The following is a 27,421-nucleotide window of genomic DNA, read 5'->3' as shown; positions in this document are numbered from 1 at the left end:
TCATCTGCTTAACCGCTCCTTGGTTGTTTTTTTGGTTTCCCAGCATGCCTGCTTCCTTCCCTGTAGGTCCAAGGGAAACAGGAGACAGCCCCTTGCGCAAATGTCACATTAACATGGCCCCAAACGGCACAAATGACTGCACTCAAATGTCATCAGAACTGCCGCGAGTTCCTCGGGCTTAGTGAATCGTTCATTTTTTTTGTGTGATCTTCATTTTTTAATGATCAACCGCCGAATCGTTAGGCAACATTGACTGAAGCATGTAGTGCAAGTGCTCCCTGGCGCTAAACGAAATGCGATGACCCGTTGCTTTGATGGAGCAGAATTGGATGAACAGTGACTGCCTATTGATTTTCTTTTGGTCCTGCATCCCTATCCAGTCATCTACAGACAGAAGCCTACAGAGAATTCAGAAGGAAACTTTGGAGTGGGCAGAAACATCAGAAGCACTGACCTAAATCTGAACTAGGAGTGTCAGACAAATTTTTCAATCATAATTAATCGCATGACTTCAATGGTTAACTCACGATTAATCGCAAATTTTATATCTGTTCTCAATTTCTCAAGTTTTCATACTCTTGTTAACATAAAAGTGGAAAAAATGTTAAACTTCTAGAAATACGGCTGTATCTTTTAGTCATTGGTACAGTAATTTCATAATAATTCATAAAATTGAGTTAAAATTAAAAAGATGTACTGTACTGTAAAAAACGAGTGTGATATTGATTTGTGTTGAGGTCATATTTCTGCCACTAGATGGCATAATTACATTTGTAAGACATTGGTGACAGCTCAGTGCATTTTCTTTTCATATTAAAAGCTATCTAATCTTGAACATGAAGTAACTTGTCAAACACAACTTGACTCCAGTCTCCACAAATATATGCCTCATTAAATTTATTACTGCAACATTTGGATGTGGACGGGTCTGCTGTGTTGCGACTGGAATTATCCCAGTACAGGCTTTCCAAGTAATTTATTCATTCATTCATTAATCGCGCGTTGAAAACAATTAGTGGTGTTAAAGGAACTTTAAAATTAACTCAAAATGAATGCACTAATTTTGACACCCCTAATATAAACAATAGTCCCATGAAACTATTAATTTATTCCCAATAGTGTCTTCTCATCATTTCAGACCATTTCTCTTGGAAATGGATTATGATTATTATTTTTGTCCAATCAGATAGCATTCTTTCTGTTTAGCCATGTCAATATAATCTGATATTGAACAGGAGCAACTATGCTCATGTCATGCACAGGAACAGTGACGCTTTACTTATGCTAAGAAGAGCAATGCTTGTGTTCTGTGCAGGAACACCGATGTTGATGTTTCACACAGGACTAGTCATCCTCCAGTTTTACGCAGGAGAAGTGATGATCATATTCTGCATTGATGTTTATTTTCCGTGGAGGAACCGTGAAACTGTGTCATAGGCAGGAATGACCAAGCTTGTGTTCTGAGCAGGAACAGGACGTGCTGAGCTGAAAATGCTACATTTTGCCACATAAATGATAATTGACAAATTTTAATAGATAAGACAATTCAGTAACATTGTATAAAAATATGCTTGTTTCCTATTTTTTGCAGTGCAGTCAACAGATGAATTGGACAGTTGAAAATGAAGTCTGCGCAGGTGGGTTGGACATGAAGTGGAAGCAAAGAGTACGTGTGGAACAACAGGAGGAAGCAGAGGAGCAGGTGGCAAGCCAAACTCCCTCATTTCGCTTTGTAATTTGCAGGAAAATCAATTTGAGTGGAACAAAAACACGGCGATTGGACTGGCCGAGCTCCTCATCTATCCCGACGCGCACCTGACGACAAACAAGGGAGCAGTTATCTTTGATGGAATGAGACGGAGGAACCACATGAGCCCAACTGTTGCTCTTTAGCCAGACATGGAAAAATCTAGTTCCGCCGACATGTTGTATTAGAGAGTCAAACAGTCTTTGACGGACTAAATACATTCCATTCTTCATATTGCACCGAGCAATCAGGACAGAGACGTGCGCTCCTTTCCTGCGGCAAAATAACTCCCATTACCATTTTGATAGTCGACATCCTAATTTTCCAGGACAGAACACTCAATACATTACATATCTATAAAAAATACGTCAGCATTGTCACCATGGTAACATGCAGTCACTATTATAAATGTAAAGAACACTTTTCAGTTGCAGCAAGGTTTTTTTGCGTAATTAATCGCCAAGCTGGAAAAAACGTGAAAGAATGATTGCCAAATATTTGAATTTGAAGGCCACGACTCAATCAGCCCGCAACAAACAATCATCGGCTGCAAGGCTTTTTGTCTGTTGGACGGATGTGTCTAATCCCTTCAGGCGGGTATTAAAACATTTGGCGACTGATGGATGGATGAATGCAGAGCCTGAAGGTGTCTGCAGGAGCCATTTGCAATCTCAACACGTTCACTTTTATGACACTTGAGTCAAATGCGCCTCAATAGGTCTGAACTTCGATCAGCCAGTGGGACAAATGAACACAGATGAACCGTGGCCCAGAGACCAAATTCACCACTGGATCTTGGTGGGAGATAGGGAATGTATGGCTGGCCGAAACAAGCATGAAGGTTGGGGCATTCGTCCAAAATGACACATTTTCACTAAGTAGATCAATTCACAGAATAAGTTTTTATGTTGGAACATGTTGTAGTAGATCAGTGAACTACGCTCACACAGCTGTCAAGTCATAATTACAAGAAACCGCTTGAGGTTATAAATATAAATCAATGAATTTCTTGTGACATATAATAACGCTGCTTAGCAAGGTAGTTCACTGCGCACAGTTCATAACCCCACAAATCTTGTGTATCACTACCAACTTGAACCAAGGACCACCTGTACTTTGTTGCACTGTGTGGTGTGTTGACCTCTACCTGGTCGTACCCCTACCAAGCTAAAAAGCCTTCCATCCACCCATCCATTTTGTGTAACGCTTTTCCTCATTTAGGTGTTGGGTAAGCTGGAGCTGACAGTATCCCAGCTGATTGAGTGAGAGGTCAGGGACCCCCTTGACACATAACCATTCACATTTGAATTTCTGTTCACAGCTAAGAACAATTTAGATTCATCAATGAAGCTAACATGCATGCACCGGGATGTAGAAAGAATCCAGAATGCTATCAAAAACCCCACGCTAACACTGGGACAAAATGCAAACCAGAGCCGAGACTTGAACCCCGAACCTAATAACTGTGAATCAGATTTGCTAGCCACTGCTCCACCATGTTGCCCCCTTACAGTACAGATAAGTTATATTTGTTCAAAATACATAACAAACCATTTGACTTGGCTGAAACACGGCTTTTGTCTTTTCCCACTCTGCTCATTCTCATGTGGATAAAGGGTTAAAGAGACATTCTTTGACATTCATTATATTCATCCAGGTAACGGCTGACGGTAAATCATCCAGGGCCATTATTAGTTCACAGAGGACTATCCACTAATGGCAGAAATTTCCTCTTTCTAATACTGGAGACGACGATAACTAGCTCATAGCCATACCACTGAACATCTTTGTCAAGCTACAGTAACAGTCTAGCGTGAATACATATTGGACCGACGATACACAGTTGTCACAACGAGCTTGTAACTTCCAGAGCGAGCACCAGACAAAAACCAAAAGAGAGACTCTTCTGCATATTAATACTAGAGAGTTGTTGTAGGATATGGGCTGGACGCGACATTCGGGGGCTGTGCCCGAGTACCCCCTCATCGGACTTACTGGAACATTCTGGCACACAAAGTAACAGGTGTTGAAACATGCGCAGAGCACGGACTCGTCAGCTCGTGGCACCAAAGCCTCCCATCGGGCTGTGAATCTGCTGGTACAGATGGCGACCCATGAACCGTATATACTGTAGGGGGCCATCGGTCTGTGGTTTTGGGTGATGAGACGGTCAAGAGTCTCGATTGTATTTTTTGCAAAGAGATGCTGGTTCTGCATCGTTATTCAAAACAACTTCTTTTTTTTTATCTTAGCATGCTTTTCTGTCTTAACGCTTTGTTTTGGCTCAAAGCTAGCTTAAGTGCCACAGCTGTTCCCGCCGTGCAGGCTGACCTTTTTCCAAAGAGTCCCATGCAGGCAAGGATGGTCTCCAAGGAGACAAAAGCCCCGATGTTCCCCCTCCCCCAGCCCCGCTGACGATTGAACCTTAGCCCTCAAGAGGAAATACAAATAGGCTTCCCGTTTTTGTCATACTGGTACACCAACATCTTGATGCAGTGGGAGTTGGCCGGTGAGATCCAAGGACTGCTTGTGATGGAGAAATTGTGACTGGCGTAGAACGGCTGCGGCTGCTTCCGGCAGTGGACCAGCGCATGCAGCACGTTGGCCGCCATGGCCCTGAAACGCTTGCTGATGAAGCAGTAGAGGAAGAAGTTGACGCCGGTGTTGAGCAACGCCAGCATGTTGGCCAGATCTGTAAGCATGTGCAGCAAGCGTCCGGCGCCCGGCGAGGCCGGAGGCGATGAGTAGAAGTGGTAGAGGATCATGAGGGTGCGGGGTGCCCACAGCACGGCGAAAATGGAGGTGATGGCGAGCAGGATGGCCGTGGTCTTGCCGGTTGAGTAGCCGCGCATGCGGAAGCAGCTGCGGCGGCGGCGCAGCTTGCGCACGATGACGGCGTTGAGGGTGAAGAAGACGGCACAGGGGAGGAGGTAGATGGTGGCGCAGTGGGCCCACACCAGGACATGTTGGGCTGCGTTTCGACTGTTACTCTCCACACTGCCCCCGCTCGCTATAGCGGGCAAACTGTGCCACAGCTCCGGCCACCAGTAGTACGGCGCGGCCGAGAGCAGACACCCAATGTAGACTGTGAATATCACCCTCCGCGTGCGCGCCGGGTAGGACACGGTGTGGTAGCGAAGTGGGTGGCAAACGGCGATGTAGCGGTCGATGGTGAGGGGCACGGTGATCCAGATGGACGTGTGGATGGAGCAGAACTCCAGAACCTGAACGGCGCTGTTTACGGACGGCGGCAGCGGCGCGGCCAGAATGAAGTCCTCCAGGATGAAGTCAACAAAAACAATGAGCAGCAAGACCAGGATGTCGGCGGCCGCCAAAGCCAAGAGATAATTGTAGGACGACTTTTGACGACGCAGCACCAGCTGGGACAGGATGATCACTGTCATGATGTTAGCTGGAGAGGGGGAAGCCACAAGAGGGGTTGTGATGATGATGACAGGTGAGTACATGAAAAAGGATGAAGTGGTGATTGGAAAATGGAGGTGAAGGGGAGGAAGGGAAGAGAATTTAGGGTATTAGTAGGCAGCTCTATTTAAACAGACAACATGCTACACTAACATTAGCAAGACAAAGGCAGTGTATGGCGTACGATTGTACGAATAAGTCATATGTAAGTCTTTGCCTAGCAGGCGGTGACCGGAACTACAACTACTTACTGCCTTTGCATCTAAGAATCATGGGAAATGTAGTCCTACTGTCAACAGTTACAACAATGGAAGCTGAGCTTTCTACTGGTATATTTCCGTTTACAGTGTGTGACCGGCACGAGGTAAATGGCACAGCCAGCTTCCACTAGGTACCGGGACCAAGAAAATGTAGATCATGGTGACTGCATTGACTTGTTTAGCGCAGTTGAGTCAGCCAAGATTTTAGCATTTAACATTAGCGGTCAATGCACATTTTAGCAATCCAACTCGTTCCCCCCCGACGAAGACTGACTATCGATGACATTTGGTGAAATTATAACTTTTTCATTTTGAAAATCTGCTCATGACATGTTGCGACTTGGCCAAATTCACAAATTCACGTGATGCTGTGTCGACAACAATATACTGCGGCACACACAATGCACATAGAGAGTTGTTAAGCAGAACAATAGAGGATAAAATGATGATAAAATAGAGCAACCCTGGAGAATGGTGAGCGACCAAGTTGGCATATGTGGTATGATTATGTTACTTGTTTACAGCTGTACAATTGTGTTTATCCAAGTTAGCATAAGCATTAGCCAAAATTTTAGCACAATTACCACCCACGGCCACTGTTGATACCAGCAAACACACTGATTGTCTGCCTTGATTATCGGATTGACTTGCGTGGTTCATAAGAACAGAGGAGAGTGGCGTGAATGAAGCAAATTCACATCTGATGTGAACGCAACACTACACACTTGTCCTCAACTGATGGTACCCTGAGACTCAGATTTTTCTATTGTTGTGAGTTGTGACCTTTTATAGAAATAACGGAGTAGGCCTACAACAAGAACATGTATTTAAAAAAATATATAGTCTTTGAAAACTTCTGAAGTGTTCAAATTTAAAAGCAGACGTCTCCATTTTCGGTGAATTTAGTCAAATGACTTTTGTCCTGGTTTCCAGGTTAAAGCTAATAATTTATATATAGCATAATAAGTTAGCAAAAATAAAATTAAGCTATTAAGTGCTATCTGTGTAAACCAGGCTTGCCCAATCCTGGTCTTCGAGGGCCGGAGTCCTGCAGGTCTTAGATGTTTTTCCAACGCACTTGATTCTAAAGATTAGGATTGTTATCAGGCTTCTGCAGGGCTTGCTGATGAGCTGATTATAGGAATCAGGTGTGTTGGAGTAGGCAAACGCTGCAGGATTGGGCAAGCCTGGTCTAAACCCATCACCCCTCATATGTACAGTGCACCTGCAATGTAACGGCAGGAGCACCTGTCTGTGCCTTCGGCAAAACACTTAAAGCATAACAAAAAGGGAGGAGGTTTAAGGTGCAACATGGCATCCTCCCCGAGGCTACTGAGTTCACCAGCAGCAACATTCTGCCTCTGGCAAGGGAGCTGCAACAACAAAGCACAAGGACATCCCATCGCTCTGTGTGGTCTTCCCTTTTTTTTTTGCCAGGTAGCAAGAAATCCCTCTGAAGATTTATCGCCGCAATAACTTAACGTGCAGCAGACAGGAGCAACAATATTCGCCTGTCTAGCAAATGATTGCCTTGTTTGTTTTTGAAGCCCTGACATGTCAGCAGGCCTCCCTTTTGTGCTCACATCATCTTGACAATGTCAAATTGCCAAAAGTCAAAGTTTGCTGGAAGAAGAAAAAACATCTGGATGCATTCACTCAGGATGACTGGCACGTGCTGGCTGCAGCAAAAGAGGACGCTGCCTGTGCAATGAATTCCCCAAGGATGCTAATATTTATAGACAGTCTCATAAAAGTGCACTGTACAGAGTTACAGCAACATTCAATTCAGTGGCATTCTGCCTAGGCTCATTGAATTTTCTTTAAAACTGTGGATGATCAAACGGAAGCTCTTCACTAATATTCGGGCCTTATTCTGATGTTTCATCTGGAGACACTATATGAATTTTGAGCTGTATTATCCACTTGCAGGGAGAATAGTATGCAAAAAATAGAATGACATTTTCATAAAACACAATAATAATCAAGAAAGTTAATTAAAGACCCTGTAAAATGAATTTTACAAAGAGATTTGTTTCAAGATAACTGATGGAAACGTCCAAAGACAGACCTATGTGGGACTCATTTGTGGAGATGTAGTGCTCAACTGGTTTCCACCATTTAAGAATTCCAGATTTTTTTTTGGTGGGGGGGGGGGGGGGGGCTAAAACGAGATCCAGTGATGCACTCTGGCATGAGTTGCCCATCGCCCACAATATGAGAACTTCATAGGCATCTGGGGTTATCCGGCGCAATGGACCTGTCACAAAAGCCCCGCCCCCTTCAGTTGTCCAGGTCCGACATCCTTTTGTACACTTACAATGGAAATGAACATACCACAGCATGTCAGTGAGTGTTTTGTGGAGCAATACAAGCGCAATATCACAATATGCAGTGGAATGATCTATTCATAATATTAAAATATGCAGATAAGCGGACTTCACAAGTATTGATGCTAAATCATAAAGTTTTTAAGATAAGTCCAGTACAACAATGGCGTCTCTCTCTCTCTCTCTCAGTGTGGAAATTGTAATCCTGCAAAAATAATTCCCTTTAAAAAAATGTAAAAATAAAACTGTAAACTGATTACGTGTTTTTTTCCCGTTGTTTAATCTTTGTAACACAAAGTGCTAAGTGAAAAGTTCAAAGTGCCTGTTATGCTCACTGTGTGTAAATCGCTGAAACATCACAGAACTTCCGGTATGAGACCCAGCGTAAACTACCTACTAGGACGTCAAGTTACCCAGCTAACATTAATAATGATCAAGATAAAACGTGTATTTTTACTAAGCATCGCATTGCAAAGAAAATAGCGAAAATGTGGAAGCACACGTCGAGTGAGGTGACGAATGGCCACTGAGAATGATATCCTGATAATATAAAATATTAAATAATCCAAGCATAACTTTTGATGTCCAGTTTTATGGACGATCTTGCCTCTGGAGCTAAAGTGATTGTGACAACAGAGCTCAAAGCTGGCTTTTACCTCGTTTGGTTGCTAGTTAGCTTTAGCCAAGCCCATTATAGTCTTACTTTGGAGCAAATGTAGGAAATGCTTGTTTTGGAGACATTTAGCTGGGGCTGAAGCCGACCACACTGTGTAACCCAATCAAGACATGGCTCCACTTTGTGGATTCCTCACGTACAATTTACACAATCATGGCTTCACTATTTTGCTTGTTGGAGGTCCACAGCTTGTTGAAACTTGTTTTATTGAAGCTGGCCAAAGTTTTGTGGATCGATTTGACAATGGATTTCAATGGAGAAAAGCTTGACGGACATAGGGGCGTGGTTTGCAAAAGGTCCCTTGTGACGTAGAAATCCATCTATCCTTCATATAGTCCACTGACGTAGCTGCTTTAGAGTGCCTCGTTGTTGGCTGTGAGTGCTCACATGTCACTATGTCACTGAGAGATGGTGAGATGGGAATAAGACTTGACAACCAGCGTTTGGAGCAGGCTTCGCGCAGGTGTGGCTGCTTTAGAGTGCCTGGTTGTTGCGGCAAACTTGCGTAGCTCAAACGTGCAGTTAAAGTATGTGGAGGCATAAAGATGCTGCACAAAGTAGCATAAATGTTTCAATTTTAATTGAAAAACTGAAATTTAAGGCGTGATTTCAGCACATTCAGTGGACACGCCGACAGCATTTGAGAGTGGTAAGAACATTTGGATTTTTTTATGATTTTGAAGCCTCATTTTTTAATCATTCAAATTTGGCAGGGTTGTTGACAGCACTCTTCTCTGTGGTGTCAAATTTAGAAGACATAATTATGAAATATGTATTTTCACTTGACGCAGACTTGAAACAAGCCATCCAAAATGTCAACCATCTGTTTTGCACTAATTGCAGTTAAATTGAAATGCTACTAAATTCTCATGAGAGCAGACTAATCTTGCTAAATCGACTTGCAGAACACATGCTTATGTTAATAAAACAAGATGTATGTGTCATTTCAAAGGCATCATATTAAAAAACACAATTCATATTGAGAATTTATGCAAATTGTCGAATAATACAAACATCTCGCTTACATAACGTGGATCCTCCTGTACTCAAAAGTGCTGGTGCAGCATGACACCAATCTTTTTACAGATAAAGATGCATTTTGACATTGATTTGCATTCCAGCAACAAATGCACTTAGCTGTGTGTGGCTGTACGTGTGTGTCCCCCGCGCTCCCGCCCACTGTTTGGTAATAGAACCCAGATGGGATTAAAAGCGGCCATCTTCAAGTCTACGACATCGCACTTCACAGCCACTATCAGCTAATTGCAAATTACCCATGCAGCTCCAGTTGCAATGTCCTTGCCAGACTGGAGGATGTGCTGCAAAAGACACACACACACACACACAAAAGACAATAATGCCAATTACGAGACATGAACCAATTCATTAACATGGAATCCTGCAGCAACCATGAAACCAAAAGAATATGACACCCCGCCCCAACACACACACGCACGATGACGCAGTGCACATGTTAAATTGCTCTCAGGTGAAAGAGTGACTGATTGCGTTATTGACTCTACCTTCATCAACTGGTCATTTGTTGGTTTTCATCTGGTTCACTGAAATTCCCTTTCAACTCCAAGAGGTCTACTTTGGACTGCCAGACGAAACGCCTTCAAGCTAGACGAGATAGAGGACGACTTTACAGTTTAATATGCTTTCTTTGCTCCAAAAAGGAAGGATCTTAATTAGATGTGTCCCATTTGCTGCTCACACTCCACCATTTTCAGATGAGCGCTATTAAAAATCCTGCACAATAGCGCTGACCTTTAATCCAAGAGCTCGCTTTCTTAAATCCGCCTGCCAATTATTTCACTATAGCCGCCAAACTCCGGGACGGCGACAGAGCTGCGGGGAATGGAAGCAGTGAATTGTTGACCGTCACCGGGCTTCAAGGGCTTATTCTGCCCGGGCTCCCCTGTGACAGACAAAAGGGATTCACGGCAAGTTTGACATTTCCATTTAGCAGCTGCGAGCTGGCGTGGGGCTTCCCGAATTCATTTCAACGGACGACGTCCCCTACATGGTTACGGTGGAGGCGGCCCGTGCGCAGATGAAAGCGCTCGCCATTTTATAGGTATGAGGTGCACAATAATGGGCTGGTCTCAAAGGGTGAGGGGCGAGGGGGCTGTACTGGAATCCAGGCATGCATATAGATACAGTAGCACGTGTGAAGAAAACTAAGGAAACAAAAACACTATTACATTTATATTAGATTTTTAAGCAACAAGATTGCAGGGAGACAAGCTATGCACCCTGAGGGGAATTTCTGGCTTATGCTTGTATTTTACAAGTATCAAAAGGGGGCAGTGGCTGACCCAAGCCTCCATGGTAAGCAAAACTAGATTTTGGGGCCCCCGATCGCCGCCAATAATAGTGATTATTGGCCATTCATACTCCTATAAACTTATTTCATGTTCTAATCTTTCATTATGAATACCCTTGTAAAGCTTTAAAGTATATGAGACTTCTTGTAGTTAGATTGCAACCCAACTGGTTTGCAAACTTGCAGGCAAATGTTTGAAATACAGTCCTGCAATATTTGGCAAATTCAGCAAATCCCCCCGACTGGCCACACAGAGCCCCAAAAAGAAGCCTGTCATGTTTTAATCTGAAAGGTTAGCAAATTCAGCAACACAGTCAGCCTGGGAATGATTTACACTGTTACAGTACTAAGCGGGACATTTATCTATCTATCTATCTATCTATCTATCTATCTATCTATCTATCTATCTATCTATCTATCTATCTATCTATCTATCTATCTATCTATCTATCTATCTATCTATCTATCTATCTATCTATCTATCCGTCATCAAACAAACTTTTACGGTTTCTTTTTACAGAACATTTATCACGATAATTCAATTTATACTGCCAAGGCAGTTGCTATGCTATAACTATATTCAGTGATGCGTATAAATGCAATGGTAATTATACGATGAGAATGAAATATTTATTTCATGTCATAAATGTCATTGTATATATATCCACGAGCACGAGTTTGCAGTGTCTGAGTGAGTGGGTATAAATGAATGAGTAAATGGGTATAAATGAATGAGTAAATGGATTTCAAATACATGTATGAGTGAGAGAAGTAAATGAGTGAAAAAGTCTTGTCAGGGAATGAGTGAGAGTGGGTGACTAATACGTTTTTGGATGTGAGTTGAGTTTTTGAGTTATTTCAGTAAAAAAAAATTGTGAGTGATGGAGGGTAGGAGGGATTTGGTAAGTGAAGTGAGTGACAGTGACTGGGGTGACCAATTTTCAAATTTTTCTTACCAGGAAATATTTCTAACAAATGTGATAAGAATTCTTCAAGTTGTTTCGTTTGTAATGTTGACTCATATCTTATTTTGAAACGAATACTTTTAATTTGAAAGGCCACGCGGCGCCGTATTTCCGCTTCCTGTTTTCCCGTCCTCCGTTTGTCAGTCGGCTCGCAGCGTGGAGTAGTAAATGACGACGTGAGTGTCCATTCTGACTCGTTCCAATTTTAATTTATGCTGATAAGTTCTTATCTGTGCTTAGCCAAAAACTATAAGTTAATGTCTCTTATATGTTCGTTTTTTGTCTAATGTTTGCACTTCGTATCAGTAGTTGATAGCTGACTGCTAACATGTGGCTGTTAGTCATTTGCCAATGTAATCTAATATAGACTAACAATATAGTTCGATTTTCATCCTAAAACAGTATGTTAACAATTTATTAATTTGAGTTTAATTTAATTAGGAGTGTAATTTTCTTTGAATGATAGAAGCACTCAGGTACTTTAAATGTAATTGTTTTCTTTCTTTTATTTCTGCAGAAACTGTAAATCTGCACATGCAAATAATGCTGCATTGTGAGTTGAATAAATTGATGTTTGAAAATCGATTCGGCCGCATATCGAATCGATTTGAGAATTGCGCGCTGTAATATCGCGATATATTGCCGAATCGTTTTTTTCTAACACCCCTAGTCTATTGTATGCATTGCCATGACAACTGTGTGATTGACATACAGTACAAATGGCCCAAACGACTGGCTTACTGATTTGACAAAAACAAACAAAACAACAACAAAACAGGATCCTGGGACAGGAATCAGGATACAAACCTGAAACGGAGACTGTTTCAGGTAAATTGGGACATCTGGTCACCCTACGCATATAGATCATTGCAGTTTTTGTAAGCAAACGTATATGAATGAATAAGTAGATTTAACATTTTTATGAATAATGAGTGATGGCAATCCTGGACCACATAAATTCAATTTCCATGGTAATTGATTTTAAATTTGAACATATCAGAAATACAATGACAAGGGTTATTTATTTTCAACTTGGGGGAGACGAAGCTGCTCGGACATGTGCGCATACACACGCCTCCACAATGTACCCCATCTGTACGTGCAGGTAATAAGAGGGGCTGTCTCCAGCTGAGAGGCCATTCGAATGACCTGTGGGACGGATAATGGGATTCAGTGTGCGCTTTGTGCACGTGTTTGTTTGCACAGGTCACCCCTTTCTGTCTATTTATGGGCGAGTGCTTTTTGTGCCCCCACGTCTCTCCCGCTGTTCTCCTGATATGACGAGGCGAGGCGCCGTTGACGTTGTTAAGAAAGGAAAGGAGATGGCACAGCATGAAGCCTCGGTCTGCGTAACCCCGCTGACTCATCCTCGGCAATAAAGCGACGAGTTTGCGCTGCTGGTGTCGAAGAAAACAAAAAAAGGTGGCAAAACATGCCACACATCCAGTATAATCAATCCCTGGTTATCGCGGGATGGAAATAGATGAAAGATAAATAGATGAAAATCAGCGTAGTGGAATAATATTTTAGAAAATGCATTTATAAATCGTTTTTCCCCTCTTACTTGCTTTAAGCACATTTAAACACATATTTTTTCCATCTCTTCTCTCACTTGCACATTTCTCCAAATAAGCAACATGTGTTTGTCATCCCAGCTGAAGTTAAAGGCAGCGTTTTTCAGCAGTAAAAACGTAATATTTTGTCCAGAATGAATTTGATAACTTCATGTTTTTTCATGTGCAATTAAACCTTTAAAAACACTTTTCCACATGCTGTTGACTAAAGATGACATCGCCTGTGCTGAGGAAATAGGAAGAAACGACCAATCACGGCTTACCTGTTTTTTATTTTGCCTTCGGTCAGCAAACTGAGCCATGATTGGTCGACAGCAAGTGGCAAAATCAGTTTTTAAAGGCATTAATTGTTCATGAAAAATAATGAAGTTATCACATTAATTATAGACAAATTATTACATGCTTACTGTTGAAAATGGCTCAATGAGTCAAGTATCCCATTAAAATGTTTTACTAACTAAACCATTTAGTTTTGACGAAAGTCTGTTAGCTTAGTGCTCACATAGTCGTATGAAACACTATAAAACAGCTAAAGGAATTATTAGCATAATCATTAACCTTTGAACAAATGCTACTTTAAATAAATGGCACAGCAACACATACAAAACATAAAATGGTGAGTTTTTCAGTTAAAATGGAGCAAGTGTACCAAAAAGTATTCATGAATAGGTGAGTTTGAATTTTATAATGCCTAACTGTTAATATGTGGTAAACCTCCATTTATTGCGGTAGAATACCATCCTAATCCACCTGCAATAGGTGAAAATCAGTGACATAAATCCCCTATGGCACACTTTAAACAAATTACAACTTTTTTAAATTATTCCAAAGTATTTGCTGACATACAGGGTTGAGGAATCCAGATCCAGAAAATCCTGCCACAGATTGGCTTAAGCCACCTTCTGTTTAACTGGCAGGTAAAAGAGCTCATAGAAGCACCTGTTGAGTAGAAGCACCTGTGACTAAAGTCTAACTGTTTCAGGGTTTGCTCTCTCTGGACCTGGATTCCCCAACCCTGCTGACACAATTGCCCTAATAAGACAAGAATAAATATAATAACGAGATAAGTGTGCCTTCGCCAAGGCTTTGTCATTCCTAACTGACACATACTGTAAAACAAAACAGAATTAAACACTGTACATTTAAACACCAAAACACTCAACCAAACCGCGTCATTTCACCTGATGAAAGTATGTTAGCTTAATGCTAACATATAATGTGAAACACCACGGCTAACAGAAATTAGCACAAATGTTGTGGTAACTATAAACAACTTCAAACAACTGCTACTTTAACCCACATGGAGCAGCAACACATGAATTCAGAGCATATATTCTCTTTGCTGTCTGGGGAAAAATTATTATAAACTTGAAAGGCAGTACTGTATTACAATCATGGATATGAACAAGAGATTTATCAAGGCAGAGTTGACAGGGTCGTCACTGGTCGGCCATCTTAAGATGGCACTGCTCTTGTGCGATGTGCTGTAGTCGGTGGTAGGGTGGATGATTTACCCACTTAAATACTCTTAACTCACTGAATTGTCGATGGATTGGTTAATTACAAACCTTATTAATGTGGCTCTGATTCAGGCCAAATTTCTAAATCACAGATACAAAAAAAAACAAAACGTGGCATAGTTGTTTGTGTTATCCCTTGTGTGATATCCAACAAAATAAAAAAATCGGTTGAGAATTTTATTTTGGAGAGTTGAGCAATTTACAGCTATTTCAAAATTTGTCCTCCATTGACTGTAATGTTATAAGCAATCGAGCAGCCCTGTCCCAAGATGGCCGCCCTGTGACGACATTGCTTCACATTGGCTCACAGCGAGCATGAACCATCGAGGGTTTGTATACATCTATGATTACAACTGCATTGCCAACCTCTTCTTCTCGATCTTAATTACGCTGCATCTCTTCTGGTAGACCTCAGTGCTGCCAAGCAAAGCACATTGTGGCACAATGTGGTACTACACTGAAAGCAGAGAACTCCAAATTTGGACTTGCCAGTGTACGGTACTGTAAAAAATAAAAATCACTTAAAAATCTGTGATATGCTGTAGCGGGAGTGCTAATAATGAGCCACTGTATAGCGAGGGAACATAGCAGTCAACAATAGTTCCCAAGGGCCTCATCTAACAAAGCCTAAACATCCATGATGCCACCTGGGAGAGACACCCCTTCCCTTTAAAGAATTTGCAATTAAGGGTTTTTTATTATTATTTTTTTATGTCATTTGGAAGAAATTGCAAATGAGCGTTGATGAGTTACCCAGATGCTAATAAGAGCGCAGGAGGAAATAGACATGAGGAAGTGGGGGAGTGAGATGTGATGAAGGAAGGGGGGTGTTAAAAAGAGAGAAGGTGATTGAGAGGGAAGGGAGGATGAGACGGAAAGATACAGATGAGAATGAAAGTGCGGCAGCCGCCGACACACATGTGGACGCACAAACTCGCAGAAGGGGCGAATATCAAAGGTTGCTTTAAAGGTCGCATGCACTTTGTAATGATGACAAGCTCTTTGTTTCTCGCCGCCTGTTCTCTCCTTTAAGTGTCAAAGCGGACAGGAAGCAGGGACGCACTCTTTCCATATTGGCCCCGAACAAAAAGCAGGCGCGCATCACAGCTGCAAAAAAACCCCAAAAAAAGACATAAGTTCATATGTGATGCAGAACATTTACCCTGTGAGGATAAGCGTGATGTGTGGTCATTAATGAACAAGAAAGACACAAGACAAATCTCCTGACAGGAATTCAACCTGACACTCATTATTTCTGCATATTTTACTCCAATAGGTCGGCCGGACCAAGACAAAGGCTGCGGTTCATTAGACGCACCGGGAAAGGGGAATGCTCTATTTATTTGATCCTCGTCAGGAAAGATGATTTGGAATACAAAGCAAGTAACTGAGACACAAAATCAAAAGCGTCTCATTCATTAAGATGACAATGGCGAAATTCTGCTGCTGACCGACCTCGGACGTGCTATCGAATCAGCCCAAATGGATCCCAGTACAGGAAAAGCTTTTCATTCGCTGAGTGAGTGAGTGAGAAATAGAACATGTAATGAAATGAAAAGAAATGTATTTACCTGGGCCTTCACAATAGGGACTTACCCAATTAAATCTCCCTTAATACCACCACCATCTCATCACAACCATAGAAAGCATCGATACTAAACTAAACACAATATTACGGCACACAACTGTGCTTCCGAATCAACATGAACATAATAATAATAATAATAATGCATGAGATTTATATAGCGCTTTTATAAAATACATCATACTCAACAGAGATGTCTATTTAAATGTAATTGAATAATACTGACATCATCTGGAGCAGCTAACTGGCTCTGTGATTGGTTAAAGAAACTTTCCCATTGCCAATATAGTGCACACCAAGCAGCTGAAAGTGACTAAAGTGGAGCAGCACAAAACAGAAATGACATTATAACATGAAGTGACCGAGCTGCAAAGTCAAAATTGTCACCCTGTGTCATCTTTTGAGGCTTCACATCCATTTCATTACTGTATCATTTTTTTATTGAACCACAAAAACATGGCACAATTGTCAAAGAGGATGTGGATGGTGAGAATAAAGAGAGAATGTGGATATTTTTAATGATCATGCATTTTGTTTTGTAGGCACAGAACACAATGAAATTATGTATATATTAGTTATAGACTAGTATATATAAAATTAATTCATGGTTGAAATTAAGGCTGTGAAAAAAAGTCGACCAAGTCGGATAAGTCGATTTTAAAATGAGGTCGACCTCTGTTTTCTGCCTCAATGCTTCGCCGGAAACATGTTTGGGCCATCCATATTTTATACACGGACTTTTTTTTTTGCAGACACATGCAGTATTGCAATGGTGGCTGTGGTCTGATTTCATCTTGTTAGTGCACCATCTAGTGGCCAAATGGCAGATGTTATTTGTCTACTTGAAAAAAGTTCGCTGATTTAGTACTTAGTTGTTTTTTATTTAAGACAATATAGCATATTGAGCTTCCCCAAAACCCCTTACCAATGGATTATTTACAGAACGATCTGTAAGTGACTTTTAAGACACTATTACACATGTAATGTACATATAATGATGTATGACTGAACTAAATGATAGTTAGTGTTTGTTTACCTTTAGTGGTAATCGCTAGCACGCTAATGCTAATCGCGATTGCTAACCGATTAACATAGGCTAATTTTGTCGCTGTTTAATAATGCTTACGTATAGAAGATAATATATTATGAGAACTTATATCCACTCAATTTAATTTAGTAGATTTGTGTGTGTCTGTCACTCATGAAAACAAATTGCCAAACCCTGCACTGCACACATTGCAGTTAAGGTGGCCTTGAGCTACATTAGACAGCACGACTGATTTTGAAGGCTCTGGGCAGATTAGTTGACATGGCAACACATTGAGGCTAAAATCTAATTGGACAAAATCAAAATAAATCCAACATCCAACAAGTGGTGCAGACAAGAGAAAATGCTATGAAAGTAAGTGAATACACATGGAAATATATTAGTGAATTTACGTGGAACAAATACCGTATTCGGATTTCAGTGATCACTACTGCATCCAAAACATATTCAAGTGTTGTTTTAAAAAAAAGAAAAAAAAAGTGGGTAGCAGTGAGCCAACTTGTTTTGCTGCTGCTGCTGCTGTTGGCGTTTGTTGTCAGCTGTTCAAACAAAGTGAGCATCAGCAGCCGGGCACATTTACGGCTTCAAACGCTCCCTTCGCACCTCCTGCGCGGCTTACCTAGCGCAGGGACGAGCTGCCACTTTTCCTGATTGCACACTGGATACAACTCGCTCTCGCTCTCATTGAATCCGCTGAATATTCATTATTTCAATTCCAGCATCAGCCACAACAACAAAAAAAACAGCACCTTGACATCCTGCTCTGTTTTCCATTAGCCAGCCGCGCCCTCGTCCCCCACAAACACACACGCGGCTGAAGATTGGCAGATCAATAGCCTAAACTGAAAATCAATGAGGGCGATCTCTTCAATAAGTGATTTGACGCCTGGTCCGGCCTTCCAAGTAAGGATCATGGGGATGTGAGCGCACGGCATCCCTGATCTTTTCCCCCTGATGTTGGTGGACAAAGTGGAAGTGGGAGGTTTGCCACGTGCAACAGTCGCGACACAATAAACATGACGGCGGCGGACAGAGGTTTATGAAGAAAACTAGACAGAGGAACAATATTTTCCTACATACAATGTTGCTTAGAATTTTGGGGGAATTTTTTGATTGAATTTTTTGAGGTGGTACTTTGTGTGAAAAGACTGAAAAGCACTGCTGTGTTCTTTGAAAACTGCCAATGAAAATGCTGGGGGGAAATGCATAGCTGCACTAACCTTGTGTGAAATGGTCGCCAAATGAAACATTTTGCTGGCTGCTTGAAGGTCCACTTAAATTCAGACTACAGTGCTTATTGTGCATGATTTCTTGCTCGGTTTTTGTGTGAACAGTGTTACAAAACATGAAATATAGATGTGTTCAATAAAAAATGGAAGTAAAAGTAGGCTGAAAAGGCAACATCAATACTTAAACACGTTGAGCTGGTGAGACCGCAGAACATTCTGATGCATTTTGCGCTCCTCATTTCATTACGTACACACTCGCCCTCTAATAGTGCAATGATACCACAAAATAAAATGCAAACGCGTGTAAAAATGTGATGCTTTTGTGATTTAACACTAAAATTATAAAAGGTAGCCATTTTTATTAATATGACTAATCCTCAAATGGTGATAATTGCGTGGCTGGCAAGTGCTTGTGTTACATTTCGTGTTAACACATCAGGTGATTTTCAAGTGTCACTTCCATGCCTGCGCATCTGGGATGGAATTAGTTGAAGTCACAACATCAAGTTGTGCTGCTGAACTGACACAGACTTTAATTTCGCCTGTAATAAATGGAGGGAGTGAATGAGTGAGTGAAAATGATTTCGGCATAGATGAGCGAGTGAATACTTAAAATTGAGGGAGGGAGGGATCGATGGGGGGAGGCAAGTCAAAATGATTTTGGCGGATGAGTAAGTGAATGTTTAAAACTGAGTGAGTTAGTGAGTGAGTGAGTGAAAATGATTTCATCATAGATGAGCGAATGAATGTTTAAAAAATGAGTGAGTGAGGGAGGGAGGGAGCCATGGAGGGAGGCGAGTCAAAATGATTTTGGCGGATGAGTAAGTGAACATTTAAGACTGGGTGAGTAAGTGAAAATGATTTCAGCATAGATGAGCGAATGAATGTTTAAAAAATGAGTGAGTGAGGGAGGGAGGTGAGTCAAAATGATTTTGGCGGATGAGTAAGTGAACGTTTAAGACTGAGTGAGTAAGTGAGTAAGTGAAAATGATTTCAGCATAGATGAGCGAATGAATGTTTAAAAATTAGTGAGTGAGTGAGGTGAGTCAAAATTATTTTGCCGGATGAGTAAGTGGATGTTTAAAACTGAGTAAGTGAGTGAGTGAGTGAAAATGATTTCAGCATAGATGAGCGAATGAATGTTTAAAAAATGAGTGAGTGAGGGAGGGAGGGAGCCATGGAGGGAGGTGAGTCAAAATGATTTTGGCGGATGAGTAAGTGAACGTTTAAGACTGAGTGAGTAAGTGAGTAAGTGAAAATGATTTCAGCATAGATGAGCGAATGAATGTTTAAAAATGAGTGAGTGAGGCGAGTCAAAATTATTTTTGCCGGATGAGTAAGTGAATGTTTAAAACTGAGTAAGTGAGTGAGTGAGTGAAAATGATTTCAGCATAGATGAGCGAATGAATGTTTAAAAAATGAGTGAGTGAGTGAGGTGAGTCAAAATTATTTTGCCGGATGAGTAAGTGGATGTTTAAAACTGAGTAAGTGAGTGAGTGAGTGAAAATGATTTCAGCATAGATGAGCGAATGAATGTTTAAAAAATGAGTGAGTGAGGGAGGGAGGGAGCCATGGAGGGAGGTGAGTCAAAATGATTTTGGCGGATGAGTAAGTGAACGTTTAAGACTGAGTGAGTAAGTGAGTAAGTGAAAATGATTTCAGCATAGATGAGCGAATGAATGTTTAAAAATGAGTGAGTGAGGCGAGTCAAAATTATTTTTGCCGGATGAGTAAGTGAATGTTTAAAACTGAGTAAGTGAGTGAGTGAGTGAAAATGATTTCAGCATAGATGAGCGAATGAATGTTTAAAAAATGAGTGAGTGAGTGAGGTGAGTCAAAATTATTTTGCCGGGTGAGTAAGTGTATGTTTAAAAGTGAGTGAGTGAGTGAAAATGATTTCAGCATAGATGAGCGAATGAATGTTTAAAAAATGAGTGAGTGAGTGAGGTGAGTCAAAATTATTTTGCCGGATGAGTAAGTGGATGTTTAAAACTGAGTAAGTGAGTGAGTGAGTGAAAATGATTTCAGCATAGATGAGCGAATGAATGTTTAAAAAATGAGTGAGTGAGGGAGGGAGCCATGGAGGGAGGCGAGTCAAAATGATTTTGGCGGATGATTAAGTGAACGTTTAAGACTGAGTGAGTAAGGGAGTAAGTGAAAATGATTACAGCATAGATGAGCGAATGAATGTTTAAAAATGAGTGAGTGGGTGAGGTGCGTCAAAATTATTTTGCCGGATGAGTAAGTGTATGTTTAAAACTGAGTAAGTGAGTGAGTGAGTGAAAATGATTTCAGTATAGATGAGCGAATGAATGTTTAAAAAATGAGTGAGTGAGGGAGAAAGCCATGGAGGGAGGCGAGTCAAAATGATTTTGGTGGATGAGTAAGTGAACGTTTAAGACTGAGTGAGTAAGTGAAAATGATTTCAGCATAGATGAGCAAATGAATGTTTAAAAATGAGTGAGTGAGTGAGGCGAGTCAAAATTATTTTGCCGGATGAGTAAGTGAATGTTTAAAACTGAGTAAGTGAGTAAGTGAGTGAGTGAGTGAGTGAGTGAAAATGATTTCAGCATAGATGAGCAAATGAAGGTTTAAAAAATGAGGGAGGGAGCCATGGAGGGAGGCGAGTCAAAATTATTTTGCCGGATGAGTAAGTGGATGTTTAAAACGGAGTAAGTGAGTGAGTGAGTGAAAATGATTTCAGCATAGATGAGCGAATGAATGTTCAAAAAATGAGTGAGTGAGTGAGTGAGTGAGTGAGGGAGGGAGCCATGGAGGGGGGCGAGTCAAAATGATTTTGGCGGATGATTAAGTGAACGTTTAAAACTGAGTGAGTGAGTGAGTAAGTGAAAATGATTTCAGCATAGATGAGCGAATGAATGTTAAAAATGAGTGAGGGAGGGAGGCAAGTCAAAATATTTTTGGCGGATGAGTAAGTGAATGTTTAAAACTGAGTGAGTTAGTATGATAAAGCATGGATTAGTGAGTGGGTGTTTCACAATTGAGTGAATATGTGAGGACAAAGAATTCTGCTCATTTAAATCTTAATCTGAAGTGAAAGCCACGGTATGCACGTAAAGAGTGTTGCCATGTTGTTCTACATCATTTCGAACAACAACCACATCATTGTAACATCTAAATTGAGCCTTAAACCTTGCTAAAGCCCGAATTTGTGATGTCAGTCTGCACACAAGCGTCACTGCTGCAGGTTTGTGAGTAGTACGCCCTGATTGCATCAAGGGTGTGATTCACTCTTTTAATCAAATACAATCTGTGTGGTGCCGCTGTTCGCTACGCCGCCACACGTCTGCGCTGCCTCATGTGTTATGGCAAGCAAGCTCAGGGAAGAAGAAGATGAAGCAAGGTAGTGCCATTAATTATGGGTGACAATGCATCTCAGCTCATCTGTCGTCTTCCTCTTACAGCATCGAGGCACAACTTGACTACTTTGCCTCTTATTAAACTCTCTTCTCTGCTTTGATGCCAAATTCTCATCTGGCTGTCCTTGATCCCCTTTTGTGTGTACTGTACGTGTGTGAGTATGTGTGGGTTTATCACACAGCAATCATTTCCTGCTACTTAACGCCACGTAATCCCATTTCTCATCACCCTCAGCCGCCCTTACATCGGCACGATCAACATGACCTCCCTACAAAGGTCAGTTGTGAAATGCAGACGTGACAACGTGAGGCTTGCGTGTCGACGGATGAAACACAAGGTCGTAATTGAGGAAACAGCCGCAATCAATCGGCAGCAACGCACGTTAAGAGCGTCCATCCTCTACTCTTGAACAAGAACCCAAGATACTTAAACGCGTTTGGATTATAGGGAGGGTTATGGTTAGGGTCAGAGTCCAGTTAGAGGTCAGATTAAGGTTAAATACAGTACACTGCAGAGAAATGTTGAATGCACAATCTTTTGGATCTTTACCAGAATTTTGGGGCCATAGTTCAGATTAAGTGGTAAACAGAAAGCTTCGTCACTTGGCTCAACTTTCTCTTGTCCAGTCACCCTCAGCCGCCATGACATCAACGGCATCAACGTGACCTCCCTTAAAAGGTCAGGTGCCTACTGCAGATGTGAGAACGCGCGTGTCAACTGATGAAACACGAGGTCATAATTAAGGCAGCAGCCGCAATCGATCGTCAGCGTGAAATCCTCGTGGCTTGGCGGGTTGCGGCGTGTTGCCGCTCGCACCCACCACCGCTCATGAAACATTCATGGGCTCGGCTCAAGAGCGACGAGCGGTGTCATAATGATTGAATAAGTTGCACTGGCTGCCGCAAAGTATCAGCCCGCCGCACTCAAGTTGGCCATTAATTCAGACAACTGTTGCGGGATTCCATTACTCTCCCGGGTTACGCTGATTAAACAAACAGCCGGCCGCAGTTGCGTTTGGCGAGGACGCCGCAGGATGGAATAAAATGGTGGTGACAGAGGCAATTGTTCCTGCGGCATCTTGGGGGGAATAATTAGGGAAGATGTGAGCACAGGGATTTTACTTTTACACAAAATAAAACTGTTCAGCTTTGGTGGACAAAATTGCCCTTTTGATGTTGCACTGCATCTTTAATCTGCTAATATCCTACATACAGACTTCAAAAGATGATGTACATGCAGTGCTACCTTGATTTATGAATTGAATTTGTTTTATAACCAAGCTTGTAAATCAATTTACACATTCCAAATACATTTTCTCCATTGAAATCAAGTGAAATGCCTCTGATCCGTTCCAGTTCCCTAAAAACTAGACTCTGATCGGCTATATTGGATTGGACGATATTTTTCTTTTATATTTTTGCTAACGTCTGTAATGTTTTAATTCACTGATTCAACCAATGACATCATTGATCAGATCCACGAAAAAATATATTTTTTATTTGTTTGTGGCGGGTTGCTGCAAATGAATTTGGGCTTCCACTGCAGATTTTGGCATTGCATGAAAATACTTGTGTTGATATACTCTGTAAACAGCACACAAGTATATGCAATTATTTAAAAAGAAATATTGCTCTATCTTGTGATCAGATCAGTGATGTTTTTTTTGGGGCCCCAACAATGTTGATCATGTAAAGTCCACTAAAACTACCCCAATGTCCTGATAATTCACTCAAGTGGCAGTGTGTCTGAATTTTTAAATTGGAAAAACTTGTAGGTTGGGTCACTCTTAACTCAAGGTAGCGGTGTAGCAGCCATTTTTTTTTACCCGTCAAAGTCAACTGAGACACCAGCTGAGGAAACTGTTCACCAGTTCACCAAACAAACAGTCACACTTAGATTCAGATATGTCAACCCACACAACCGGAGCCGAGATTCCAACTTGGAACCTCTGCAAAGCAGATGTCAAAACTGAAACACTCCACTGTTGCACCCATTATTGCGTTTCAACCAAGTCATTCTGGGACGATGAGTCGCCTCCTAATAGCGTGCATTTTAAACAGTTTCCCCAAAGGAAATCATGAAAATAGGGCAGCACGGTGTTGTAGCGATTAGCACGTCTGCCTCACAGTTGGGCATGTTCACCCCTCCGGCTTCAAAAAGTACGCCTGTAAAGTTCAGTGAAGACTCTAAATCGGTTAACCTGGGTTAGATCAAAACCCCAGGGGTTCGATGAGTCCGTCTCAGGGGTTCGTCAGGGGTCCAGACTCGAATCATTTGTGATGATACACCCCAGGCGATTACGCTACATTGCTTAAAGCAACACTAAAGAACTTTCAGTTAACGTTGATTAAGGCGGCACTATATGGACAAAAGCAGTATTGTTATGTCTAAAGGAAGACCACATTTCCTATGAGGACAAGCGCATTGCATCGTTTTATAGCTCATGCCAGGCCAATGTAGATCTTTGACTGTCCTTTTATCCGGGTAGCTTCCTTTTTCCTTTTTTTCTTTTTTTATCTCCTCAGACAAAACTTTTTTTTGTTTTGCAGCTTCTGCCAGGAAAGCAGTAATCGTGCAACATTCAAATTGACTTCTGTCTTTGTAACGAATGGGGAAAGGGGGAAGTGACGTATGCCATGAAGCAGTCAGCACTTTTGTAGTTTTTTTGTGTGGCAGTGTTCCTACCAGCCTCCTCAAAGTTGCTTAGTGCCAGTTAAAAATGATACAGACCCCCTCAGGCCATGACAAAGGTAATCATTCAACTAGTTTTAAGTCGATGATTCATCAAAAGAGTTATGAAAATACTTTATTAAGGTTGAAAAGTTTTTGGAAAACTTTAACCTATCTGTGCTGCAGAAAATCTGGTGCGCTCAGTAGTCGACTTTTGACTATTGTGATGGTTCGTTGTTTGATTTCTTTTATTATTTTAATCCCTTCATAATAACTTTGTTGAGCAAAAATGAAAGTATGGCGACACGGAACATATGGTGTTCCACAGGGTTCAATTCTGGGGCCTCTGCTGTTTTCATTGTATCTGCGGCCCTCGGGTTCCATCTTATATATATATATATATATATATATATATATATATATATATATATATATATATATATATATATATATATATATATATACATAAAAGAAAAGGCTGCTCACCACCCTGAACCTATATCTTGAATTTGAATTTTAAAATTAAAAAAAAAAAAATGTTTATTGAAGGCCCATAGGAAACTACTGGGGTTCAGGACCTCCAACAAGGTTAAGAACCACTGCTCTAAATTGACCGTAGTCATGTAAATGGTTGTCTTTATATATGCACCCTGTGACTAAACCTAGTCCTAACCCGGACCCATGACTCCACACAAGAAGGCCGAAAGCCGGATTCGAACCAGCAACCTCAAAACTGTGTGGTGGATGTATTATCTAATCTCTTACATCGTGCCAACAGTGCTGTAAACATAACCTCATTGACCGAGCTGGTAAAAATAAAAAGCTTATGTGATTTTTATGACAATTTGACTGCACCACATTCCACTTTCATGTGACCTCCACGCTTCTGTCTGTGTCACTGACATGAACACATAAGCACAACACTTTGCTTCCCGTTGTGAGTTTTGCAGATCTCGCCGTGGGACGGAGACACTAAATTAATCTGATATGTCTCCAAACTGACTAATTGAGTCTGTGTCATTAATTCATCAGGTGCGAACACTCACTTGTCGCAGAGGTCAAAACTGAAATATTCTGCTGTTCAATGTGTCTGGAGGTGGTGGGGTTGGGGTGGGGGCGTGCCTAGCAATAAGCAATAATTTTGTGTCTTGATATCACGGTCACATTTAATGAATTTTTTTTTCAATAGGAATTCTGAATAGCTACTTGCAATCAATGCGAGTGCATAACGATAGATGACAAAGTATACAGACGCATGCGCATGAGATTGCCACAAGGTCAGACACACACACACACACACACACACACACACACACACGCACACACACACACACACACACACACACACACAGGCACACGCACACACGTGACAAATCAAGTTTGGGAATCCACGTGAAAGGTGCACGTATAAGACTTGTGCGCACGTTTCTTACCCGGCAGGCCGAGACACAGCAAGATGCTGTAGTAGATGACAGGCAGCGGTCCAAGGGGACACCCCGGGGCCCCCTCCGAGGGATGCTGCCCGATGCTCCGGCTGCTCTCGTTGGAGGTGGACACGGGGAAAATGTGACTGTGCTCCATGGCCGCGTCCTCTTCCTCAGCTGCGCTGTCAAGAAGCCGGACGGCGCCAGCTAACAGTTCGGTGACCGTCGCTCTGCTCTCAGTCGGACGGTGTGTGAGTGTCGGAAGGTGAGGTGGGAACGGACGCGAGGTGAGACCAGACGAAGGTGGGAGGGTTGGGGCGGGACGCGGTGGGATGCGATAGGTGAGATGTGCCGGCGGATGATGGAAGAGGAAGGAGGAGAGATGAGTGAGAGGGGAGGATGCCGCGTGAGTGTGTGAGGGAGAGGAGTGCGAGAGAGGAGAGTATAGTTGGGAAAGCGAGCGGGAGAGAGAGAGGAAGAGGAGGGATGAGGGAATGTGTGAGAAGGTTGGACACGTGATGACGGCGAGGCAGACGAGTGAGGTGGGGATGGTTGGAGTCAGAATTTGGAGACTGAACTGTGATGGTCAAATGGGACATCGCCAGCATGGGCACCAATCAGCCTGGTAGGAGCGCTACATGCCCATTTCATCGTAAGGATGCCATTTTAATTGATCTCTTTTGTCTGAGTGCTCCTCAACAATTCATCTGTATCATCTGTATTATCACTTCACGATATTGAGATCATATACTCGAAATAGTCGATACAAACAGTGGAGTTTAGTCTTTGCGAGGCTTTCATGACTCCATACAGGGATCTTAGTGTAAAACACGCACATTTTCAGCAAAAACAGAACTCAAGTTGTTAGCAAGATGGCAATGTAAAATGGCTGCCTTCTGGCTTCAGCTGCAACGGGCCTATTGAGGCTCACCCAACTCAATCCACCTTTTGATAACACGCCACGTCACAATTATTAAACACAATGTAGCAACCCACTAACGTGCCACATACTGTACATCATCTGGAGTTCAAAATCTAAATGCCAAAAATGGAAACACATTTAAATAAAATACATCACAATCACCAGAGATGCTGATTATTAATTGTATTCATGTTGCTACAGATGTGTTGAACTTGGTTTGCTCTGACCAACCAGAGGGTGGAAAAAATGCTGACGTCATCGATGGCCAGTGTTTTGGCTTTGTGAGGACAAATTAGAAATCTGATTGTTAAGATCTGATTGGACCAAATAATCCAACATGC

The 27,421-nt window shown here is 41.8% G+C and overlaps 1 protein-coding gene and 1 long non-coding RNA gene across 2 annotated transcripts; one reads left to right on the top strand and one right to left on the bottom strand.

The window, feature by feature from the left end:
• On the bottom strand, positions 1-26,556 carry gpr139 (G protein-coupled receptor 139). Its single transcript, XM_077559588.1, has 2 exons — positions 26,168-26,556; positions 1-5,159 (listed from the first exon to the last, which is right to left on the bottom strand). Exons 1-2 carry the CDS (start codon positions 26,313-26,315, stop codon positions 4,180-4,182), a joined length of 1,128 nt encoding a protein of 375 aa, XP_077415714.1. The 5' UTR covers positions 26,316-26,556; the 3' UTR covers positions 1-4,179.
• Positions 11,852-16,920, top strand: LOC144044890 (uncharacterized). The gene is made up of 3 exons (XR_013291382.1): positions 11,852-11,903; positions 15,230-15,319; positions 16,098-16,920. It is a non-coding gene; the product is annotated as an uncharacterized LOC144044890 (long non-coding RNA).
• Positions 26,557-27,421: the final 865 nt, after the last annotated feature.

Source organism: Vanacampus margaritifer, chromosome 2 (genome assembly GCF_051991255.1).
Source record: "Vanacampus margaritifer isolate UIUO_Vmar chromosome 2, RoL_Vmar_1.0, whole genome shotgun sequence".
NCBI lineage: Eukaryota > Metazoa > Chordata > Actinopteri > Syngnathiformes > Syngnathidae > Vanacampus > Vanacampus margaritifer.
Note: the sequence above shows the minus strand (reverse complement) of the source record. Positions and strands in the feature narration are given on the sequence as shown.